At 34.4% G+C, this 22,108-nt stretch overlaps 1 protein-coding gene across 3 annotated transcripts in view; it reads left to right on the top strand.

Annotated features, from left to right (window-relative positions):
• Nucleotides 1–22,108, top strand: part of KCNH8 (potassium voltage-gated channel subfamily H member 8) — a 268,908-nt gene that overhangs the window by 152,960 nt on the left and 93,840 nt on the right. For 2 of the 3 annotated variants that reach the window (XM_087945074.1, XM_087945073.1), the window contains exons 4-5: nucleotides 7,900–8,027; nucleotides 13,134–13,374. In XM_087945074.1, the coding sequence (XP_087801200.1) occupies nucleotides 7,900–8,027; nucleotides 13,134–13,374 (369 nt within the window). The remainder of the gene's footprint in view (nucleotides 1–7,899; nucleotides 8,028–13,133; nucleotides 13,375–22,108) is intronic. The other variant, XM_087945075.1, reaches the window with a different exon arrangement.

Raw genomic sequence — 22,108 nt, 5'->3', positions numbered from 1 at the left:
TTTTATTCATTATTTATTTATTTATTTATTTTGTCAGGTGATTATAAGATTATAGGTATAAGTATAGACATAGTTATGAGTACATGAAATGGATATATATAAGAAAAATAAAAAGAAACATTATACCAGGCAAACTCACTTTTTCCATTTGCCTTTTTTGTTAACTCTAACTTTTCTGCATACATGAATTTAAATTTCTTTGCTGATCAGTAGTAAACCTGATCAGTCTTGTTATGACTAGTTGTCCAGTTGGCTATAGAACAATGAGAAGTCGAGAGAAACAGTCACCAACTCAGACAACAAGACTCTCACAAAGGTCTGGACATTCTCGGTCATCTGGTCATGGTTGTCCCAAAGGTGACTTTTCAAACAGCAACTGGATTTTCTTTGCTTTGCTGGAGCATATTTCGCTTCTTATCCAAGCAGATTCTTCGGTTCTGACTGAATGGTGAGGAATGGAAGGATTTATATGGATATGGCCTTAATGTAGATGGCCTGTTTGATCCCTCTTTCAAACCAACTGATTTGAAAGAGGGAACAAAAAGGCAATCTACTGGACTTTCAACAGAGGGAGAGGGATACAATACCATCTATCTCCTGTCTACAATACAGTCCTTTCAGCAGTTCCAAGAAGGTTCCATGCCCATTTGCATTATTCAGACAATCCTGGGGGCACAGTTAAACATCCTCAACAACTCTCAGAAAGAGTGATAATAACAGATGACTGCAAGAAATATAATCCTTTCATTCTCCACCATTCAGTTAGAACTGAAGAAGCTTCTTGGATGAGAAGCAAAACTTCTTCAAGCAAAGCAAAGAAAGTCCAGTTGTCTTTTGAAAAAGCAGTTTTGGGATTCTCACAAAAAGACTTTACATAAGTTGCTTATTAATGAAAACTTCAGCTTCTTTCTTGTGAACTAGCTAGCAGATTGCTTTCTTCCCAATGTGCAGGAGGTTTTGGTAATCAATACCATCTCCTGAATTTCTGTCTGTGAACAGACATCACATAGAACCTGCTAGATTGTTGAATAATAGCATACTCTATTTGAATTAATTAATTTAATTAGTTCCATCTATACAATCAATAAGATAAACTATTATTGTCATGACCTTTAACTGGGTAAAATGGTGCAACATTTTTGAACCAAAATACCTCAAGTGGACTAAATTATAAAATGTATCCAAATCCTGGATCCATGAGGGAATCCATGGCTGCTGCTGTGGTCCTTGATCTTTATTTTCAACATTCCATGACAGTTTTCCAGTCAGTTTTTCAACTCCCTGTTCACTTCCCTACCCAGCACAGCATTTACTACCCTTTTGGGAAGGGAAGGGAAGGGAAGGGAAGGGAAGGGAAGGGAAGGAAAAGGAGAGTAGGGAAAGGAAAGGAAAGGAAAGGAAAGGAAAGGAAAGGGAAGGGAAGGGAAGGGAAGTTCTGTTTTCATTGCTTTGTAGCCCATCTTTGGTAATTTCACCAGTCTTCTGGGATCCCCAGACCTGATGACACAACTGTGTCTTGAGAGACTTCCAGAAAGTTAAAAGGGAAGGTGCCAGCCTCACTTCGAAGAAACTGTTGCTAGATCAGGCTTCTGAAAATAGCCATCTCTTTCTTTCTTTTCTCAGAAAGGTTCTTTAAATGGGGGTGGGGGGCAGAACTTTATAAACTTTTACTGTTTTGAGCAAACACTAGTCTAATTACTGAAAATCATTAACTAAAATTATTAATTATATTTATAAATCAGGATGGGAGCTTTACAAAAATACCTCAAATCTTAAAAGCACATAATATGCTCTGAGTATGTGTTCTGTGAAGTTCCTCTATGAGGGCAAAATTAAATATTAACCAAACTTGATGGAAAATCTCTTCAATAATTCCTTTGCAAAGGATGTTCTATGGTTGAGCAGTGCAGTTCTGCAAATATGTTATTCTGTTAACATTCTGTATGAACATAGTGCTATCCTGTGCTCATTATTCAATGGAGGCTTTTTTTTAAAAAAAAAAAGAAAAGAAAGAGTATAATTATGACGTGACATGTTAATGAGGTTACATTCCAATACCATGGAAATCATGCAATCATTCCAGCAAAAAACTAAAATACGTCTAAAGAAAAAGTATTTTCTTTATCAATTAGGATGATAAATAAAACTTTGTATTTAACCAAATTATAAATTGAAAAGAATATTGGGGCGGTGGACGGGAAAAGATAGCATACTGATGTCCCATTGTAAATCTATCACTTGGTAAAAGAGAGACAGACATGGCATGTATTTACATCTACTGACTCTCAGCAACTTAAAAGTAAACCATACAAAATAGGTATAACAAAAAAAAAAAAAAAAACCAGGCATCAATTTTCAGCCCACTCTTTAAATGTCTGGTTGCCAACATTCCTTTTGCTTCATCAAGAACCCCTCAGGGTGGTCAAACTAGAGTTTAATGTGTTTTTTTGGTGTGCATTTGCCTTAAGGCTTATATACATTTATAGAACTCATTTCACTCCCTGTACTCTGGATTTTGTTCACTTCATCTGCTTTTGAAGTCTGATCCTTGATATGGAATAGAAAAACTGATGCATACTTTAAGGCTATAAAAGCTATATTTACTTTAAAATTATTTTTGCTTGTGCTCATAATGGCATCTTATGGTAAAAGATTTATTTGCATTATTAATAATAAAGTAATTGAAGAGACATGCCTAACCATTTATGCTGCAGCATGCTTTGATGGGGATACATTATTTGTTCTTCTCATAGTCTTACATAAAATTTCTCCTTGCAACAATTTCATTTCAATAAACTGAGACACATTGCTTCAATGCTTTTAGATGCAGCAAGAACTATTTTAAAATATGAGATTTTTAGAAAAGGTCTGAACAAATAAATAACTAGCTTTTCTCCTGAATTATGTATCAGCATGTTAGTCTATCATCTTCTAACATTTCACTGGAGGAGATAAATGGTTTCTCAAATAAGAAAGGTCAGGTAATAAACAGAGAACTAGATTCTGATGCTAAACTAACTGTATATCAAGGGATATATTTCAACAGCATGTCATAAAAAAAGAGATTCTTCAAATGCATAGTGGAAAAAATGAAATTAAGTTCTTTGTCTCAGAATTGGTGAAATTCATGGTATGTTACTTTTTTCTGGTTTTGGCAGCTAATTAGCAATCATTGCTTTAATGTAGAACATATATAATTTGTTTTCCACAACACTTAAAATAAATGTTATGCCAATTAAAACAGTTTCTACATTTGGAATTTATAACTATATCCTTGTATGTTTCCATATATATAAATATATAAATATATAAATATAAATATATATATATATATATATATATATATATATATATATATATATATATATATATGGTATTCAGCTTTGTTCGGGTATTTTCCCACATCATTATAGTTGTGCTTTTAAAGTTGTAGCAACGTTTCGGCAGAATCTCATCTGCCATCATCAGGCTTCTGTATTGTGTTCATCTGTGTTCTCCGGACTCCGAGAAGCACAAAGCCGAAGACACAAGCCTGAAGATAATGAATGAGACTTCATCGAAATGTCGCCTAGATACTTCCAATTTTATACGGGAGAAAACCCGAATAACCAAAGATCCACATACAAATACCCGCGAAAACCTCAGAAATTTTATATATATATAAACAAATATATATATATATATATATATATATATATATATATATATGATAGCCGTCCATTTACCCGAAGCCAAGCTGCACTAAAGGCCTCCAATAAAGCAACACAATGCTGCCAGCCAATCAAGATACAAAAAGAGCCAAAAAACAGACAGAAGATATTAGAGACACCAATCAAGCAGAACACAGCAAACTCCGAGACCAATAAACACAGACCAAGACTCCCAACCAATCAGGATGAAGAAAAAACCATTCTGGCACAGCAATAGGCTGCCCCAAATTTAAATCTGAAACCACTGTAAAAGTCTGACTCACAGACGGACACAATACAGAAGCCTGATGATGGCAGATGAGATTCTGCTGAAACGTTGCTACAACTTTAAAAGCACCACTACTATGACGTGGGAAAATACCCGAACAAAGCTGAAGGCTATATATATATAGACACACACACACACACACACACACATAGTATCACTAACATAAAGTTTATAAGTAAAATTCAAAATTTAACTCATTGATGAAAAATAATTTTCAGTTTAAATTTATATGGCTGCCCATCTCAAACATATGAATCTGGTGAGCTAACAGAAAATTAAAGCAAGTTAAAAATATAATATAAAGAAAATAAATAATAAATATAGGAACTGAGAATGATATGGGATAATGAGATAAAAGAGGTGGATTCAACTGCATACCACATACCCAACTGTTCTTTTGCCTTTTGTTGTTACACAAATGTTCCTACAGTTGCTTTCTGGATCTTGAGTGGATGAGGTGGGAGGACAAAAAAGAATGTCAACTTTGTATTTTTCCTTTGGATTTTCCCCGTCCACTCATCCCCCCAAAATAAAATATCCTAGGTGGAAAAAGTGGCAAAGGTTCCTCTATGAGTACTGGTGATGAATAGAAAGCAATTCACCATGGTACTTTACCTAAATTCCAGAAAGAAAAGAACATGTAAATTCCTGCCAGCATAAATTACGCCGTCTTCGGTCTGATTTAAGCATGGTATATAAAATCATACATTGCAATGTCCTACCTGTCAATGAATACTTCAGCTTCAACCATAACAACACAAGAGCACACAATAGATACAAACTCAAAGTTAACCGCACCAAACTTGATTGCAGGAAATACGACTTCAGCAATAGAATGGTCAATGTCTGGAATACTCTACCCGACTCTGTAGTTTCTTCCCCAAACCCCAAAAACTTTAACCTTAGACTGTCTACTATTGACCTCACCCCTTTCCTAAGAGGTCTGTAGGGGCGTGCATAAGCGCACCAATGTGCCTACCGTCCCTGTCCTATTGTTTCTCTTATTCTTCTTTTATTTTTCTTATATGTACCCATTTCATGTATTCACAACTATGTATACACTTATTATCTTGTAAACAATTGGCAAATCAAATAAATAAATAAATAAATAAATAAATAAATAAATAAATAAATAAATAAATAAATAAATAAATAAATAAATAAATAAATCTGCCTCTTCCCCTCAACTCCAGCGAAAGACTATAAAATTATCTGAAGCAGACACTCTGTTTCCCTAATAATAGAGGTATACCTTGCTAACAGACTGCCTTATGCAGCAACTGTTCAAAGTTACAATGGTCCTGAAAAATAACTATGAAACCAAATTGTGCATTTATATCTTTCACATTGTCTCTCAGTCACATGTTCACCATTATAGTTGGTTAGTACACATTCCCCTGTGTCCAACCTGTTTTTTTCTTTTTTTCCCCTCTCGAAGAGCAGAGTGATAAGAGGCAATGAGATCATACAAGAATAAGAATGCACACAATGGGAAATACATACTGAAAAGAATATGAAAAGAAAAGAATGTGCTAGCACTAGCTGTTTGCCTAGGACATTTGGTGGTGGAAGTTGAGAGCATACTAGGGAAACAAGCATTTGCACATTCCTTTAAATTTTCCATTATGTGCTTTCTTATTCTCTTTTAATCCCTTCCTCTTCAGTAAATGTAAATATAACCATTAATTTCATTCTCACTAATTATCCAGTGCTGGGATAAGCAATTCAAAGTTTGAGAAAGTGGAGAAAAAAGAAAGCTGCAGTCAAATCATAAGCACAGTTGCACTCATGTGGTTTTCTATTCAGCAATTGAGTTGGTACTCCCAAATGTGGTTGCTAAAAGTAAACTATCTATAAAGAAGTCTTCTGGTATCATGAAGGAGCTTACATGCAGAAAATAGAACTAAATCCAAAATTTATATCCTAATCAGCTCTGGGATTATATTTCTTAAAGGTTTTGAACATCTAACATTTAGGCTGAAGGCTGACATTTCAGAATTGTCATAATTAAATCCCAGATAATTTTGGATGCTAGGAGAGAACCCAGGGAACAGAACTTAAAATAAAGTCTAAAATTTGCACAATCTGAACATTTCCCAATCTACATTGGTATGAAAGTACAATTATGTATGACTTATACTTTTCCAATCACAGATTGTAGAGTATTATACAAGACTTGGAATTGCTTCCCAAAAGAAATGTGCTTATACTTTTCCTTGCTTGGTTTTTAGAAGAAATACAAGTTCTACTTTCTTATTCAGCTTCCCTCCTCCATGAGACAGCAGTATTGGCCTATTTTTTAGCAGTACAAGGACTTATTTCTGATATATCTGTCCTCAGCATTCTCCTCTAATTGTGACCCATCACAAACATATAAACAGATAACAACAGTTACAAGAGTACCTAGACAATCCGTAATATAAACTATCAATATGTAGAAAATATAAACTATGAAATATGAACTATGGATTTATGCATCTTTAAAATTCAAACTTATATATTCTTAAAAGGCATTTGGACACAAATCTGGACTCAGATTTAGTCTAAGTTCCTAGGATCTATGGTATTAATTCTATAATGGAAATTAATACCATAATATAACGGGATGTTGACAAAGAGAAATATTGAAGGTTAAAAAATGTCACAGCTTTAATCGCTGCCATATTGATTCTTTTGAACCTTCTCCCCCTAGCCTTGTTACTTTGTTGCTGGCAAACCACTTTGGAAGCAGGAAAATGATTATATCTTTAAAGGATATCCTTAATTTATGTTTCCAATATCATGCTATACTTACTTCGTTCATTTTAGCACCAAGCTAACAGCCTTGGTATTATTCTCTTGTCACTGCTGTTGAAATAGTTTGACAATGCACAAATGAGAAAAAATAGAATGCTTCAAGTGGCCATTATTTATATAGAAAAATGTTGAATAATGATAAATAACCCTAAGGCAGATATGATTATATAGAGAGTATTACCTTGAGAACTGAATGGAAGAAAAAAAGTACACATAAGATAAGGAAGTTTGAAAATTTAATGTGATATGCAATGATGGGGACGTAAGGAAAACCTTTCAGACTTCTACGTTTGTTTTACAATGGTGAGTATCTAAGAATTTTCTTAAACTGTTATCACATGTTAAAGTTTTTTTCAGAGTTTTTGTTCATATTGACAATTTGCAATTAAACAGAATTCTGTAAAAGGAAAATTATATACTGCGGTGGAAAGTGATACAACTTTTAGTGACCATGTGGCTTCTTCGTGAATAATCAAGATCCTCTATGCACAGTAATCAGTTGATTACAGATCTTCTAGTGCATGCTATCAAAATTGTAAATGTGCCCACTCCATCTGAAAGATTATTTGTCTCTTCCATGAAAAGATTTGGAAATCCATGCAATATGCATTTTTTGGAAAAGTGACATGCTTCCCTCATATCTTGAATGATTCTATATGTTCCAAATCTTCAATAACAAGAATAATTCTATATGGTCCCAACATTTACAGTGCTGATAGATGATAGATAGGTGATAGATAGATAGATAGATAGATAGATAGATAGATAGATAGATAGACAGACAGACAGACAGACAGACAGACAGACAGACAGGTAGTAGATAGGCAGAGGTAGAGGAGAAGTAGAGGTAGAGGTAGGTAAAGGTAGAGAGATATAGAGATACAAAAATTATAAAAAAACAACAAGAAGAATTTCCAAAACAGAAAAGAGTTTGTTGTGGCAGCAAAAGCAATCAATTTTTAGAGATATCCCTGATTGATGGGATTAATTTTGCAGAAGAAAAAAAGCAGAAAAAGAATGAAAGAAAAGCTATCTGAAACAATCAGGGTATGCAATTCTGGACTATTAGTTCACTTTCCAGAGGCTGCATTTAAACAAATACAATGTGTCATCTGTATTCTTCAGAAAAATTCAAAGGAAGAGGAAGAGCAGGATCACATTTTGATTCAGCCCGCAGACGGAGTAGAGCTGTCCTTTATCACATCTCCGGACACCTACAAAGAAGAGAAAAGAACAAATTAAAAATTAATAATGTAGGTATAGAGAATCAAACTATTTTCATGCTATTCTATCTGAGGTGGGGGGTTGTATGATGCTCAGAAGATTTAAGGAGGATTAAAGGAGAAAAACTAGTTGCTTATAATTGCCCCTTCCTATTTTGAAGATACATACTGAACTATAAATATAGAAAATAAAACTTTGGCCAATACAATGTTTCTTGTAAGTAAATTAAACTGTACAATTTCAAAGAGAAAATGCAATGGACAGAGACTAGGATCCTTATATCTGATAATGATGTTCATATGGTTTAGCATAAATGTCTAAGGCCCAACCCAAACATTATGCTAAATCATGTTTGTCCTTTTATAAAACTTCATAGAAAATGTTGTCAAAAAGAATTTTAAATCTTTCCTTTTCCTGAACTATGATTCAGATTTCCTGCCACATAAACACTTCTTAGAAGCTCTCCCTCCCTCCCAAGCTAATAATAGAAGGAAGTGCTATTTCCATCATGAGCCCAGCATGAAAACTGCATGAACAAACCAGTGTTTATTTATTTATTTATTTAAAGAAAATACTTTAGCATTCATGGCATATTTTAAATCCATCTATAAAGCAATGAAAGCAGCAGTACATTGTCTGCTTTCCAATTCATTATAGAACTTTGATCTCACCATGCTAGTAAGCAAATTTCATTTATAGCACAACTGAAAGCATAAAAAATACCAAGTAGGTATGTTGTATCATCTGGAAACTAAAAACAGGGATTGTATGATGGGTTCCCATTACTGTGACCTTTTTTAGATATATAGGTCATGCAAGGTAATATCCTTAAAACAATCATGTATTGTTATTTTATTATTTTTAAAGGGCCAGGAAAACTTTTATTAACAAGTTATTGGCCAATTTTCTAAATTTTACTAGTTTATTGCTTAAGATCTTTCTATTAGAATATATTGGGATTAACTTGATAGAGAACATCCACAAAAATATAAGTTTAGGCAAAAGGGATAACTAAACTAAAAAGAACTAAAGTATTTAGTTCACAGAATCATAGTATTTGAAAAGTAGTCGGAAATTTAGGAAATCTTCTAGTTCACTCCCTTATTCTGTGCAGATATATGCTACTATGATATTCTCAAACAGGTTGTCAGCTAGTTTCTGATTAAATGCTTAAAATCTACATCTCCCAAGACACTGAAAATTCCCATTAATGTATATTTTTATGATATTCGGCTGAAATCTGCTTCCTGATAATTTAAGTCCACAATTTTTTGTTTGACTTCCAGAACCACAAATGAAGAAGTTTAGCCCATCTTTTGCATGACATTCCTTCAGATCCTTGAAGATAGCTATCATGGGTCTGCAATATGTTTTTTTCTTCAGGATAAATATACCTAACAATTCCATTATAAGTTCCTCATACATTTTTTCTTTCCTTTTTTTTCATCCCTATTATCAGCTTGGTTGCAATCCTCTGGAAAGTCTCTAACGCTCTGTTAGTGTCTTTTCTAAAATGTGATGCCCAAAACTGAATGCAATATTCCAATCAATGTAAAATAGAAGGGGACAATGACTTTGATGAGCAAATCTCATGCCCTATTTGCTAAAAATTTCTGCCCCAATGAATTGGGGGAGATGGAAATTGTATGTTTTGGCCTCTTGCATTATCCTTCTTAAATTCATACATCTTTGATCATATCATTCTATAAAGTTTGTCAGACATAACATTTCTATTTGTATTTATTAATGAGAAAATAGATCTTTTTTAGAAATGTGGCTGCTGTAAGCTTTATAAAGTTTTGCAAGTGGAAGTGCAAGTTACTAAATTCTGGTTTGACAAAGATTTATGAATATTTTGAATGAAGCAACAGCATTAAAATATTTTTTTCAGTAAGTTACACTTATACAATGCTCTTACAAAGATAAAATAAGAAGTATTTATAGCTCTTGCTCTTATTACTTGCAGTCTTGCCTTAACTGATATGTCAAATCACTTGTAAATAAAACCTAGACACAATTTCCCTGCAGAACTAAAATAGACATGTAGGTAAATAGAATACAGAAACCGATTTGCATCTATTTAATGTAATAGTCTCAGCTCTAAAATGTCCATGATCCTCATCTCTAAGCTACTATAGCTGGCATTTAGAGCAAAAAAAATACTCTTTATTTAAGCTTAGCTCAGCATGAGCTATTTAACTCTGACACCTTTTGAAAGGGAACTCCTATATTTTGGAAATTGGCTGCTTGTTTAACTGTATCTTCTGGTAAATCAAGTATTTTGTTGTTGCATTTCCACTTTTTAATGGCTATTTTTAGTTACCTCCATGAATGATGCCTGAAAACTACTTCTATAGTCTATAGAATTCTCTGTGGAATACTCTTAATTAATTATTCTTAATTATGTTCAGTTAAATGATTTTACTTTCCAGAGAATAGATTCTCTATACATTATGGTAGCTTTGGTTATACAGATAGTCCTCAACTTTCTGCTGTTAAGTGAGAGACATTTGTTAAGTGAATTTTACCCCATTTTAAGACCTTTCTTGCCACCATTGTTAAGTGAATCAATGGAGTTCATAAATTAGTATCCCAGTTGTTGAGTGAATCTGGCTCCCCCATTGACTTTGCTTATCAGAAGATCACAAAAGGGGATCACGTGACCCTGGAAACCAGCAACAGTCATAAATATGAACCAGTTGCCAAGCATCTGAATTTTGATCATATGACCAGGGGAATGTTGCAAAGGTCATAACTGTGAAAAATGGTTATAAGTCACTTTTTTTCAGTGCAATATAACTTTGAATGGTTACTAAATGAACTGTTGTAAGTTGAGGACTACCTGTAGCTGTAGACAAAAGTCCTCATGGATATTTTCAAGTCTACTGAAATAAAAACAAATATGAAGTTTATTTGAGTATTTTCTTCATATAATAGCAAGATTAGTGGTTTTATTTGCCAATGTTAACATTTACCAATTTGTCTAGGTGAAACTGGCAGAGCTCAAGATATTAATTACTGTCTTAATTTTAAAATTTTAAAAATGGGACTAAACTACATCCTAGTTTAATCCACATGGAGTGATTATATATTACTTGTAAGGAAGACTTTGATTAATACTGCTGGATAAGAAACAGAAGATTCCACTGAGTAGAAGATGCGTAAGATGATATTTGTTGGGATTGAATTTATCCTAACTGGAATTATTTCTCTCTGTCCTCAAGAATTGTATATAATATATTAGGAGTGAGTTTTAAATAATGTTTTACTGATTTCTGAATTGTAATTTAATTATGCAAATATGAATAGTATATTAAGCAATAAAAATCAGGCATTAATTATGATAATCATATGAGAAATAAAATATAAATTTTGCATTGAAATTTAATGAGATTTAAAGTGTTATCCTAGTGAGAATATGTTTAAACCTAATAATACTCTACAAGAGTAAATGCTACTTTTAAAAACAAAGACAGATTTAGTTATTCTAAGAGAATTGTTGAGGTGATTCCCCGTTAGGAGAATGAGCGCATACAGGGAGACGTATAGAGAGTAGTGTTGGAATAATACACACACAGTACACAGATACACTGTACAGTAAATGTAGGTTTTTACTTCCAGAAAGATTTAAGCAAAGTCCAAAATAAGCAATCCAAAGTCATTCACAAGTTAAATCAGTCAGTTTTCAATCCAGGGATAATCCAAATATCAAATTCCAGTGTCAAAAACAGTTCAGTATCAGACTTACATTAAATCCAGTAATATCAGTCAATTAGAAGAAATGGAGCAACAGCAATACTTTCCAACAGAAGGAAACAGAGATACACTTACACTCTCTTCTGAGATTCAGACTAAACAATCCAGGTTTCTGGCTCCATCTTATGGCCATTTGAAAAACCACACCTAATTACAGTTTTGCATTTTCTTAAAGATACAGTTTTAAAATGTTTATCCTGATTTATATATTTCTAACCCAAATAGCTGTTAGGTGACTTATACTCCTAACAAGAATATTGAATGAAATCAATGAAATCTGGTTTCAAGAGCTCCATTGTATACATCTGGATATAACATGAAATGACTATTTGGTTTAAAAGGACTGTTTGTAATAAATTTTCACAGATGGATGTATCCAGACTTGAAATACCAATATATCATTCAAATTAGTACTTTCACTGTAACAATTGTTTGTTTGTTTTTTGAGTTTTTCTGGCATTGTATGATAATTGCTTCTTTTCATATTTTCTTTCATTCTCTTGAGAATACAAATTTTGGTACAATATATTAATACAACATGTAGATTATAATTCTAGGAAGCCATCAGACAAAAGTGTCCTTTCCTTCTCTGCAAGTAGAATTAGCAGAATTAGCAGATTGATGGTTGGGGAAGTTTGGGGAAGCGAAGATGGGGTGCAGAGTTAGCACATTTCTAGAAAGATGGTGACTCTTGCCCAGGGGAAATTATGAGCAAAATGAAAGAAGAAATTGAAATTGCAAGAATGGAATGAGGAATTTGCAGTAATAAGATGGAAGGCAAAGAGCAGAGGTTAAATCTATTATCTCATTGAAGCTATGTTGAGAGAGGGCTCTAAAAGTAACACATACAACAGCCTGCTAGTGTTTTGTCAGTTATAACATTTTAACAAGCTTCTAAGAGATGCAAATTTCAAACATGGAAACATTCGCCCCTTTGCTGAATGAGAATAGCTGCCTTCCAAATGAAATACAGGTTTCAGGAACCATGCAAATATAAACAACTCATCTTTCCTGCTAAAACTTATTGTCGCCATCCCCACCCCATTTTCACTATGTAGTTATTTCATAAAATCACAGGTTCTATCATGATATACAAGTGTATTTTAACCATGAAAAGTATTTCTTGTTCAATTCTAAACCCAATTAAATCCTTAATTCTATTAAGAGGAAAGCTGCACAAATTCATCTCAGAATTTATGTTTATTGCAAAAGAAACCATAAAAGGAGGATTGAATGAATATCAGGACAAACATATGCAAAACGTAGACAATGGATACAAAAGCTTTCAAAACAACTTAAGGTTGCTAAAAATGTTCTTATAGTCAGCCAAAGCATCTCAAATTGGTCTGAATTATCTTTTTCTCTCTTTCTTTTTTCAGAATGTTTTTATAGATAAACCAGCATTTCCGGAATATAAAGTTTCAGATGCAAAAAAGTCCAAATTCATACTTTTGCATTTTAGCACTTTTAAAGCTGGCTGGGACTGGCTTATATTACTAGCAACGTTTTATGTTGCTGTAACTGTACCTTACAATGTTTGTTTTATTGGCAATGATGATCTATCTACAACTCGAAGCACAACAGTCAGTGACATTGCAGTGGAAATACTGTTTATCACAGGTAAGATATTTCAATTCTTTCTGACGTTACTTTTACTAGTTCTGCAAATAACTGTAGATTATCTTTTAAAATTATGTAAGGATAAGCGTTGCAATGTGATCAAAAGCTATATATCTGTTTTCTGTCTGCATTTAAGCATAGGTTTTCTTCAAATGATTTTGATTGTGGGTAAAGACTATTTTCTAGTATGCCTACCCATTACCCATACTATTAGGCAAAGTAAAACAATTCAGATGTGTATCTAATGTGCATTCTATATTGAAAAATAATTTTGTCTCTGCTCCTAAAGAACCTTAATTGTTAGAAGAAAAATCTATTATATAGTGGGATTTTTGAGGTTTTGTTTTCATTTTTACCACCAGAGATGCCGCTTTGGCTTCACTAAGAATCATTTTAATAACTTTAATTTCCTGCTCTTTAGAAAACAAAGATAGCCACCCACTACCTCCTCCCCCTCCCCCCTCCCCCTCCCTTCTTCTTCTTCTTCTTCTTCTTCTTCTTCTTCTTCTTCTTCTTCTTCTTCTTCTTCTTCTTCTTCCTTCTTCTTCTTCTTCTTCCTTCTTCTTCCTTCTTCCTTCTTCCTTCTTCCTTCTTCCTGGTGTATTCACAAAAGTGCAGAGTCCACTTTTCAGATCATTGAACACCACTGCATCTCCAGGGTGCAGGCCCACAGCTTGCATATCTTCATTAATGGTGTCTTGCCATCTCTGTTTTGGCTGCCTGCGAGGTTGCCGGCCATTGACTTCCAGCTGTTAGGCAATTTTGACAACAGTGGAAGGTGCTGCTCTCAGTACTTGTCCATACAAGCCTGCTTACTACCAATTCAGAGAACTTTATTTTTCATTTTCACACATACTCCTCCATTACATCACATTTATTTATATACTGACCCATATTTGCTATTAAAACATGATTGTGAGATTATTTTTAGAACTCTTGTATGTATCTTTTGTGTGACCCAACTTAAATAATGTCATGCTTTCCCTCTAGCCTAGGGCAAAGTTATCAGAAGGGACTCTTGGGATAAGCAAAAATAAACTAACCAGGCAGGCCAAAGGAGAACCTTCAGAAGTACAATTTAAATTGTTAAATTTCCTTACTGGAGCAGAGAAAGAGAAACAGAGTCCATACAGTGGGTGGTACTTGGTGACCACAAACATTTTATTTTTGCAATACTCATGAGGTAGCTGTACATGCCAGTTCTAGAAAGGAAAATTGCTCAGTTTTGCTTTCTGCCATGATTACAATTATTCTTTGATTCTTTGCTTTCTGTCGCAGAATCTGGTATCAGATGTTAAATAGATCAAAAGATTTTTCTAAAAATCCACTTTTAAAAATATATTGTTCCCCTTTTCACATACATAATTGCTTGTTTACCAATAAACTATCAAAAAGAGATGATTCAAAATACTATACCATGTTTGGGATAGCTCTTCATATCAATTCACAAAAAGATCTGAGGGAGAAAAGTTTAATTGTGGTGAAATGAAACTTTCATGATATTGTCTGAAATTTTATATAAATCTTTAGCAATGACTGTGCACTCAGATAATGTTTCTGAAACACTTCAAATGTTATGCAATGGCATCCAGCAAGATACTAGATTATGACTACATTATTATTGTTAATAATAACAATCAGGCAGGATAATTTTTTTCTAGAAAAGGTAGAACACCTTTGAACAAAAATACATATCAAAATAGAAGTAGTGGCTACATTTGTATGTAATCTATGATAAGCATATTTATTCAATTTCTGTTACCAGCCATCTCAGTCAATGGCTGCATGGCCACTAATCTAAAATATATATTACAATTAAAAGGAACAGGATTGGTCTCATTCCACCTTCAAGGTGTTTTAAACAATATTTCAAATAATAAAAACAATAAAAACTTCCAAAATAAAAATACTGCAGATATTTGGCCAGTTGGCAAAACAGCCAGTAAACAAGTCAATAACACACTTATCTCAGGAACATTCCCAGGTTTAAGGCCTTCAAAAGACTAATAGAATTGGAGCCATCTGACTCTGAAGGAAAAATGTTCCATAGAACATTTTGAAGGACATAGGGGACACTGTGGAAAAAATATCCATCTTCTAATTCCTGCTAACTTGTATTATTTGGCTGGTGGGATTTGCAGCATTCCCATTCCACTAAATTTGGTTGGATGAGTAGGGACTCTTTAAAAAAGGTCATCCCTCTTGAAATTTGGTCCCATATCATGTAGGGCTTTAAAGGTAATAACCTTGAATTGCACTCAGAAGTACACTGGTAGATAATGCAGCTAATGCAGAAGTGGTGTCACATGTGTGTATATTTGGCACCATTTACTATCTGCACCAGAATGGGACAACCCGCCATGGCCAACTTGCTGTGACCAACTTGTCACAAGACAACTCGTTGCAGGTCAATTCAACAAATACAAAAGTTAAATTAATTTCAATGGAACCATGTTCAATAATAATAAAATAAAGGAAGTCAATCCAGAAATATAAGTGTTACATAATTTTGACAAAAATGTGGTCACCAATAATAAAAATAATTGAATGAAACAATTAATTGTTCCCCATGGCAAGTTCACTGTAGTGAGTTGTCCTAGAACAGGTGTCGGCAACCTTAAACAGTCAAAGAGCCACAAAGGTGCTAACTGGAAGCCCCCGTTCAATTCTGGAGCCAACTAGAAGTCCGGTTCACCCCACCATAGAGTCTCCTCCTAGTGCGGTATCCTTTTTCCTTTACCTGTCCTAACTGAAAGCCCTACCAACCAGTGACAGGGAGCCACAGTAGAGGGGTGAAAGAGCCACATGCGGCTCCAGAACCACAGGTTACTGACCCCTGTCCTAGACCTACTTGTGCAGCTGCCTTCTGCAAAAGTTGAATTTTCTGAGAGCAGCCCACATAGAGTATGTTATCGTAGTCTAAACCATTTTAAAATGGTTTCCATTGTAGTCAGAGTTTATTTGTTCCTGAGAGTTTCAGTTTTATGTTGGGAGGAAACTTTAATTTCATAAATTATCTTTTGTATAAAAGTTTCAAGATTACTTGTGTTCTACATATTGGTATTCCATTCAGATTGCTGTATTAGTCCTGAAAGGAGAATGAAGGACTGAAATGTATATATTAGTACAGGGAATTATTAGAGGACATAGGATTTTCAACAAAGGTATTCCAGCGAATATGAAATGGTTATGAACTTAAAAATTGTCTTGGAAAAGATATATAATCTGGATTGGTACTGCATATTCTGGTAGATACTATATTACTAAATACTGAGATTGAAACCATATAGAAATCTTGGATGGAAGAGACTAAAGAGTCAGATCTCATGTTGAATATACTTTAAATGAGACCAATCCTGTCCCTTTTCTCTATGTGTTTATATAACCTGAAATAACTATATTTATACCTTTATAGTAGTGACAGCAGTAAATCTCCCAAGAATTGGATAGAAAACCTTGGTTTAGATAGATAATTTGTCTCACATAAATTTCCAATTAAGAGTAGCTGCATATTTCTAATGGCTTTAATGTTTGTTAAAGAAATTTAAATATGTTCAGAAACAGCAAGCATAAAAAACAAAAGGGCTAATATTAGTTTTCACACATTACATATAGTGGAATCTTATTTCAGAATAAGATTCATTGCATAAATAATATAAACCTACAGCACAATCAATAGTTGTCTCATACTATAGTTTTCCATATTTACAAAAGTATGGAACATTGTATTTATGATTTGTGGTGGCATAGTGGTTAAAATGCAATATTGCAGGCTAATTCTAATGACTGTTGGCTACCTAGAGTTCAGCAGTTCGATTCTCACTTACTCAAGATTGACTCAGCCTTCCATTCTTCCAAGGTTGGTAAAAATGAAGACCCAGATTGTTGGGAGCAATATGCTGACCCTGTAAATCACATAAAAAGAGCTGTAAAGCACTATGAGGCAGTATATAAGTCTAAGTGCTATTGCCATTGCCATTGCTATTCTAAAAAAGATGTAATAGATGTTATGCAATTGACTATTTAACAACATTTAGGTAAATGTTACAGTAATTTATACTTGGCCGACAGATGCTACAGAAAGAGTACAGAATATTGACAGTTTTGCAGCTTCAGTTTACTAATGGGACATTTTAAAGATTTTCAGTTTAACAAGTTCCTAGAATAGAATAGAGCAAAATGTTTTTAGTGCGTTAACATTTTTTTAAAAAATTCAAGAAAGATTTAGCAGAATAGCAGAGTTGGAAGGTACCTTAAAGGTTTTCTAGTGTAATACTCTGCTCAAGCTGGAAAGCCTATACCATTTCATACAAACAACATCAAATTGTTTATGGTTTCTTTTAGTATTAAGAAGAATTAAAGCAGCTATTCTCACCTGCATTTAGATTGAGAGCAACCCAGAATCCTCCCATCTTCCTGCATATGGAGATCAATTAGGATTTCATTTATCTCATATGTAGAGTTTGGCTATTTTCCCATCAATGACTCAAAAAATCTCCAGCCATCATTAATATAATATAATGCCTGTCAGAACTGCTGTGCTTTGGCTTAACAGTGGTTGGGTCACTCTAGAAGACAAAATCAATCTTGTAGATGGGAATAAGATCTCATACATATAAATATGTTTGCAATAGTGGTGAAAATTTGCATCTCAAGTATAGGATGAGGGTGAAGGTTCATTTCCAAACTTGTGGATTGGTTTTCAAATGTTTTGTTATCAGGCTAGGTAACATCTTCAGCGAAGTTTACAAGATGTTGGTGTCAGTGTTCTTCTGTTTATAAGGGCTTCAGGTATGGGTGTGTCAAATGAGGGTCTTGTGATGGGTTTGTGATGGGTCAGGTGTGAGTCATCAGTTGTGATGGATATAACAAAGGCAGAAGAGAAACGGCTGCTCAACATAACAGCTATCCAAAAAACTTCATATGCCAACACACAGCACCCAAAGCACACCACACCACACAGCCAACTACCATGCAAAAACTAATCCTACCATGCACAAAAGGCATGACAGCCAGAATCCTCTAACCCCTAGGAATAGCAACAGCCCACAAACCCACAGCCGCATTCCACCTGAAACTATCCAAAACCAAAGACAAAATACAGAGGGAAGAAAAAACAATGTAATCTACAAAACCAACTGCAATCACTGCAAGTAATTCTAGGTCGGACAAACATCACATCAATTAAAAGCCAGGGTCCATGAAAACTGGCTGGCAGTCAAATGCCAAGATCCCAAATCCTTTACCTCCACCCACACTGACACCAAACAGCACCAGTTTGATTGGAGCAACACAAAAATAATCAGCCATGCTATTACCCACCACATTTGTGAGTTCATTGAAGACAGGTACTCCACAAGCAATTCCACCAATAGACACACTGATCTATAACCAGCCTATGATCCCCTCAGAATCCAAATCAACCACACAGCCAACCAGAGACAGCACCAACCCACACAACTCCCCACCAGTAGTTCATCTCCCAATGACCCTGACCTGATATAATCTCCTTATCACAGGACCCATCAACAAGACTCACTGATGACTCACACCCAACCATCAGAAAACCCATCACAAGAACCTCACTTGACATACCCATACCTGAAGCCCTTATAAACAGAAGAATACACACTGACATCTCCTAAGCTCCACTTATGATTTTACCTAGCCTGATAATGAAATGTTCAGCTAGGAGATTGAACCTTCACCCTCATATAAATATGTTCTGACATGAAGACTGAATGAGTTTGTGGTCAGAGCTATTAGTAAGTTTAACTTGAAGAAATTAAAGAGGCTCCTTTCTTGGAGATGGAAAAACTTCAGGACTGGGGTATCTTTTTCATCAGGATTGTGTCCTAGACCATATAGAGGACTTTCACAAGTCAGTTATTTGGTTAACGAGTTAACAGTATAGGCTTGCATGAAATTATAATAAAGAAAAGGTTTATTATCAATTTGGACAGAGTCTTGCAGAACTTTACAGAGGATGGAGCCATTTGCAAACATTCCATTCTAGGATGGTAACAAACAACAGCCACAATGAGTGAATTAAGCTAATAATACTTCCAAAATCCAAAACTGTTAATCATAACTTTCTTGAGAACACTTGTTTGAAGAAGACTATGACAGCAGGCAGTGGTATGTAATTCTAGGGCCTGGACATATCTGTCTTTCAAACTCATCTTTAAATGGCCTGAAGACATAGAATTTTGAGTTTTAAATTTCACCTAAATCAGTCCACTAAAGGAATATAATAAAGTTTATTCTGTACTGGGCTCGTAAGAAATATATTAGGGAAGAAGCATCATTCTCTTGTAGAAAGTATAGCATATTGTTTAAAGCAAACATAATATAATTAGCCTCTTTTGTTTTAACTAAATAAACAAACAAATGAAAAAAGAGGATGTGACTGCTAATCTAATGAGCTCCAATGTGCTTGTGCTGAGATGCTAACATTGACCCTGTTTGACCCTGCCAACGATAACAGGGGGGAAACTATTTTTGCAAGGGTAGCTGCTCAGTGCCAGGATTTGTTCTTCTAATTTTTAACAGCAGCAGCAGCAACAAAGACTCTTGGAAAGATAATTGTTGAATTTAGGGGTTGGGGTGGGGGATGGGAGGACTAACTGCAAGAACAGGCAGTCAGCCAGCCTGTACAGCATAGCTGGGATCTCATCAACTAGGTACCAGACACCAGTGATTGTTTGATGTGGTGTTGATGCAACAACTATGAATAAGTCCATGGCTGAAACACACAGCAAGGTACTTTTACAGCAATACAAAAATTATTAGTGATGAAGCACTTTAAAAAGGCTTTGGTATTTATTCTGCATCAGTGGAATTTTAGAAGATCCAGTTGTGCATTAGGCTTAAATGGTTCAGGTTCACCTGCAAGGTTACTAAATAGCAGGAACTGTTTACAATACTGTGAATTATGCTGGTATGCATCACTGAGAATCCCATGCATATATTTTCTGGCAGAAACTGTGAATAAAATGGAACCCTGTACTCAATTTGTGTTTGTGCAAATACAATGCTAGGTAGACACAATGGCACCAAATACAAAGGGGACTGTGTCAATATAGATTGAGGAAGGTGTTTCTCATACATATTTCTAAATCCATAATAGTGTATGAAAATCATGAAAAGTCTACAGATTATGTTATGGAAATATTAAGTGGCTAATGTTCAATTTGCTGGTCCTGACAAACATGCTTTAAAATGGGTGTTTAAAACTTTTTTTTTTTTTGCTTAATAGGATGTTTAAATAATTATAGGTTGTACCCATCTCTAGAAGTCAAATGAGATGAATTAATATAACTTCATATAAATAAAATACAAACCTGATTAATAAAGCAAGTTTTAATATTGTCCTGATTTTATTTCAAAGTAAACTGCAAAATTGTAGATCAACTGAAAAGAAACTGAAGAAAATATCTATGGAAAATATAGCAAAATCTCATCGTGCCTCAGTGCTTAAAAGAATGCCCTTTCCCTCCATCCAAACATTATGAATGGCAATGAGACCAATTAAATGTATGTGTCAGTTTTGAGATATTCAGAAGCTCAAGTCTAATTAATCATTTGTAAATGTGAATTTGTAGAATAATGGCTATTCGTTTATGGTAAAAAAAATGTAGAGGAAAAAGCTTTTGTTGAAAAAAGTTTTTAAATCTTCTCTTATTACTAATGAAATGCAAGTGGTGGTGGTGGGTATCATAGAAAACAACAATAAGCCCAAGAGAAATGTTCCAAATCTTTGACTGTTTTGCATCAGAAGCTCTTCAGTAGCAATACTTGGCTGATATAATAGATGGTCACAAAAAGGAACTTCTATCTTATGTATATTTATAAGCAAATCAGGCAGTAGGACTGAGAAAAAGCAATTATAAAACCTGACATGCTTGTCAAAAACCATATTAGCATCAGATGCTGTGTGTGCACATTCAAGGATGATATTTGCACACCTCTGGGCACAGAAGCTGAATCTGCCCATCTCTCTTCTGCTTAGCTGCCTATGCAATCACTTTAGCCACATCCAGTGAAGGTGTAGCAATTTTCTGCAAACTGATTTGCATTCTGTCAAATTTCCTTCCTTCCTTCCTTCCTTCCTTCCTTCCTTCCTTCCTTCCTTCCTTCCTTCCTCTCTCCCTCCCTCCCTCTCTCCCCACCTCCCTCCCTCTCTCCAATATTAGTGCTAATTTAGAGTGCTGCTGTCTCACCCACAATTCCAAACTGACTAAAAATAAAGTAAATCAATTTAAAAAGTTAATGTGAAAATAATTACCATTATTTTATCAAAGCATGTCTGTGGACAGTCAAATTGAAACCTTAGTGAAGTTGGAAATGTCAGTGCCCCTAATTATGCTTAATTACAAATGTGATTACCAGGGCCTGTCAATTCATTACTTAAATTGTGATTTGCAAGGAAATAAGTATTTGTTTATTTTTGAGAGTTCCATTCAATCAATGAATCTCAACAACAATAATAAAATGTAATCATAAAATAACCATTTAAAACTTCCTTAATACATAGCATAGCACTTTGTCAAGCAAAATGTAACTAAAAAGCCAGCCTTAGTTACCTTACTATTGATTAGCATAAGGGGAGCCATCAGTATATTTTGTAACATTTTCTTTCAGAGAGCCAGGGAGGACATCAAAAATGTCCACCTCTGAATTTCCAGCCTTACTGACATTCTTTGTGAGAGGAATCTGTCCATTCATAGATGGA

This window comes from Notechis scutatus, chromosome Z, assembly GCF_049901735.1.
Source record: "Notechis scutatus isolate UNSWTSFEM ecotype Mainland chromosome Z, rNotScu1.2, whole genome shotgun sequence".
Classification (NCBI taxonomy): domain Eukaryota; kingdom Metazoa; phylum Chordata; class Lepidosauria; order Squamata; family Elapidae; genus Notechis; species Notechis scutatus.
This window is presented reverse-complemented; position numbering and strand designations above follow the sequence as displayed.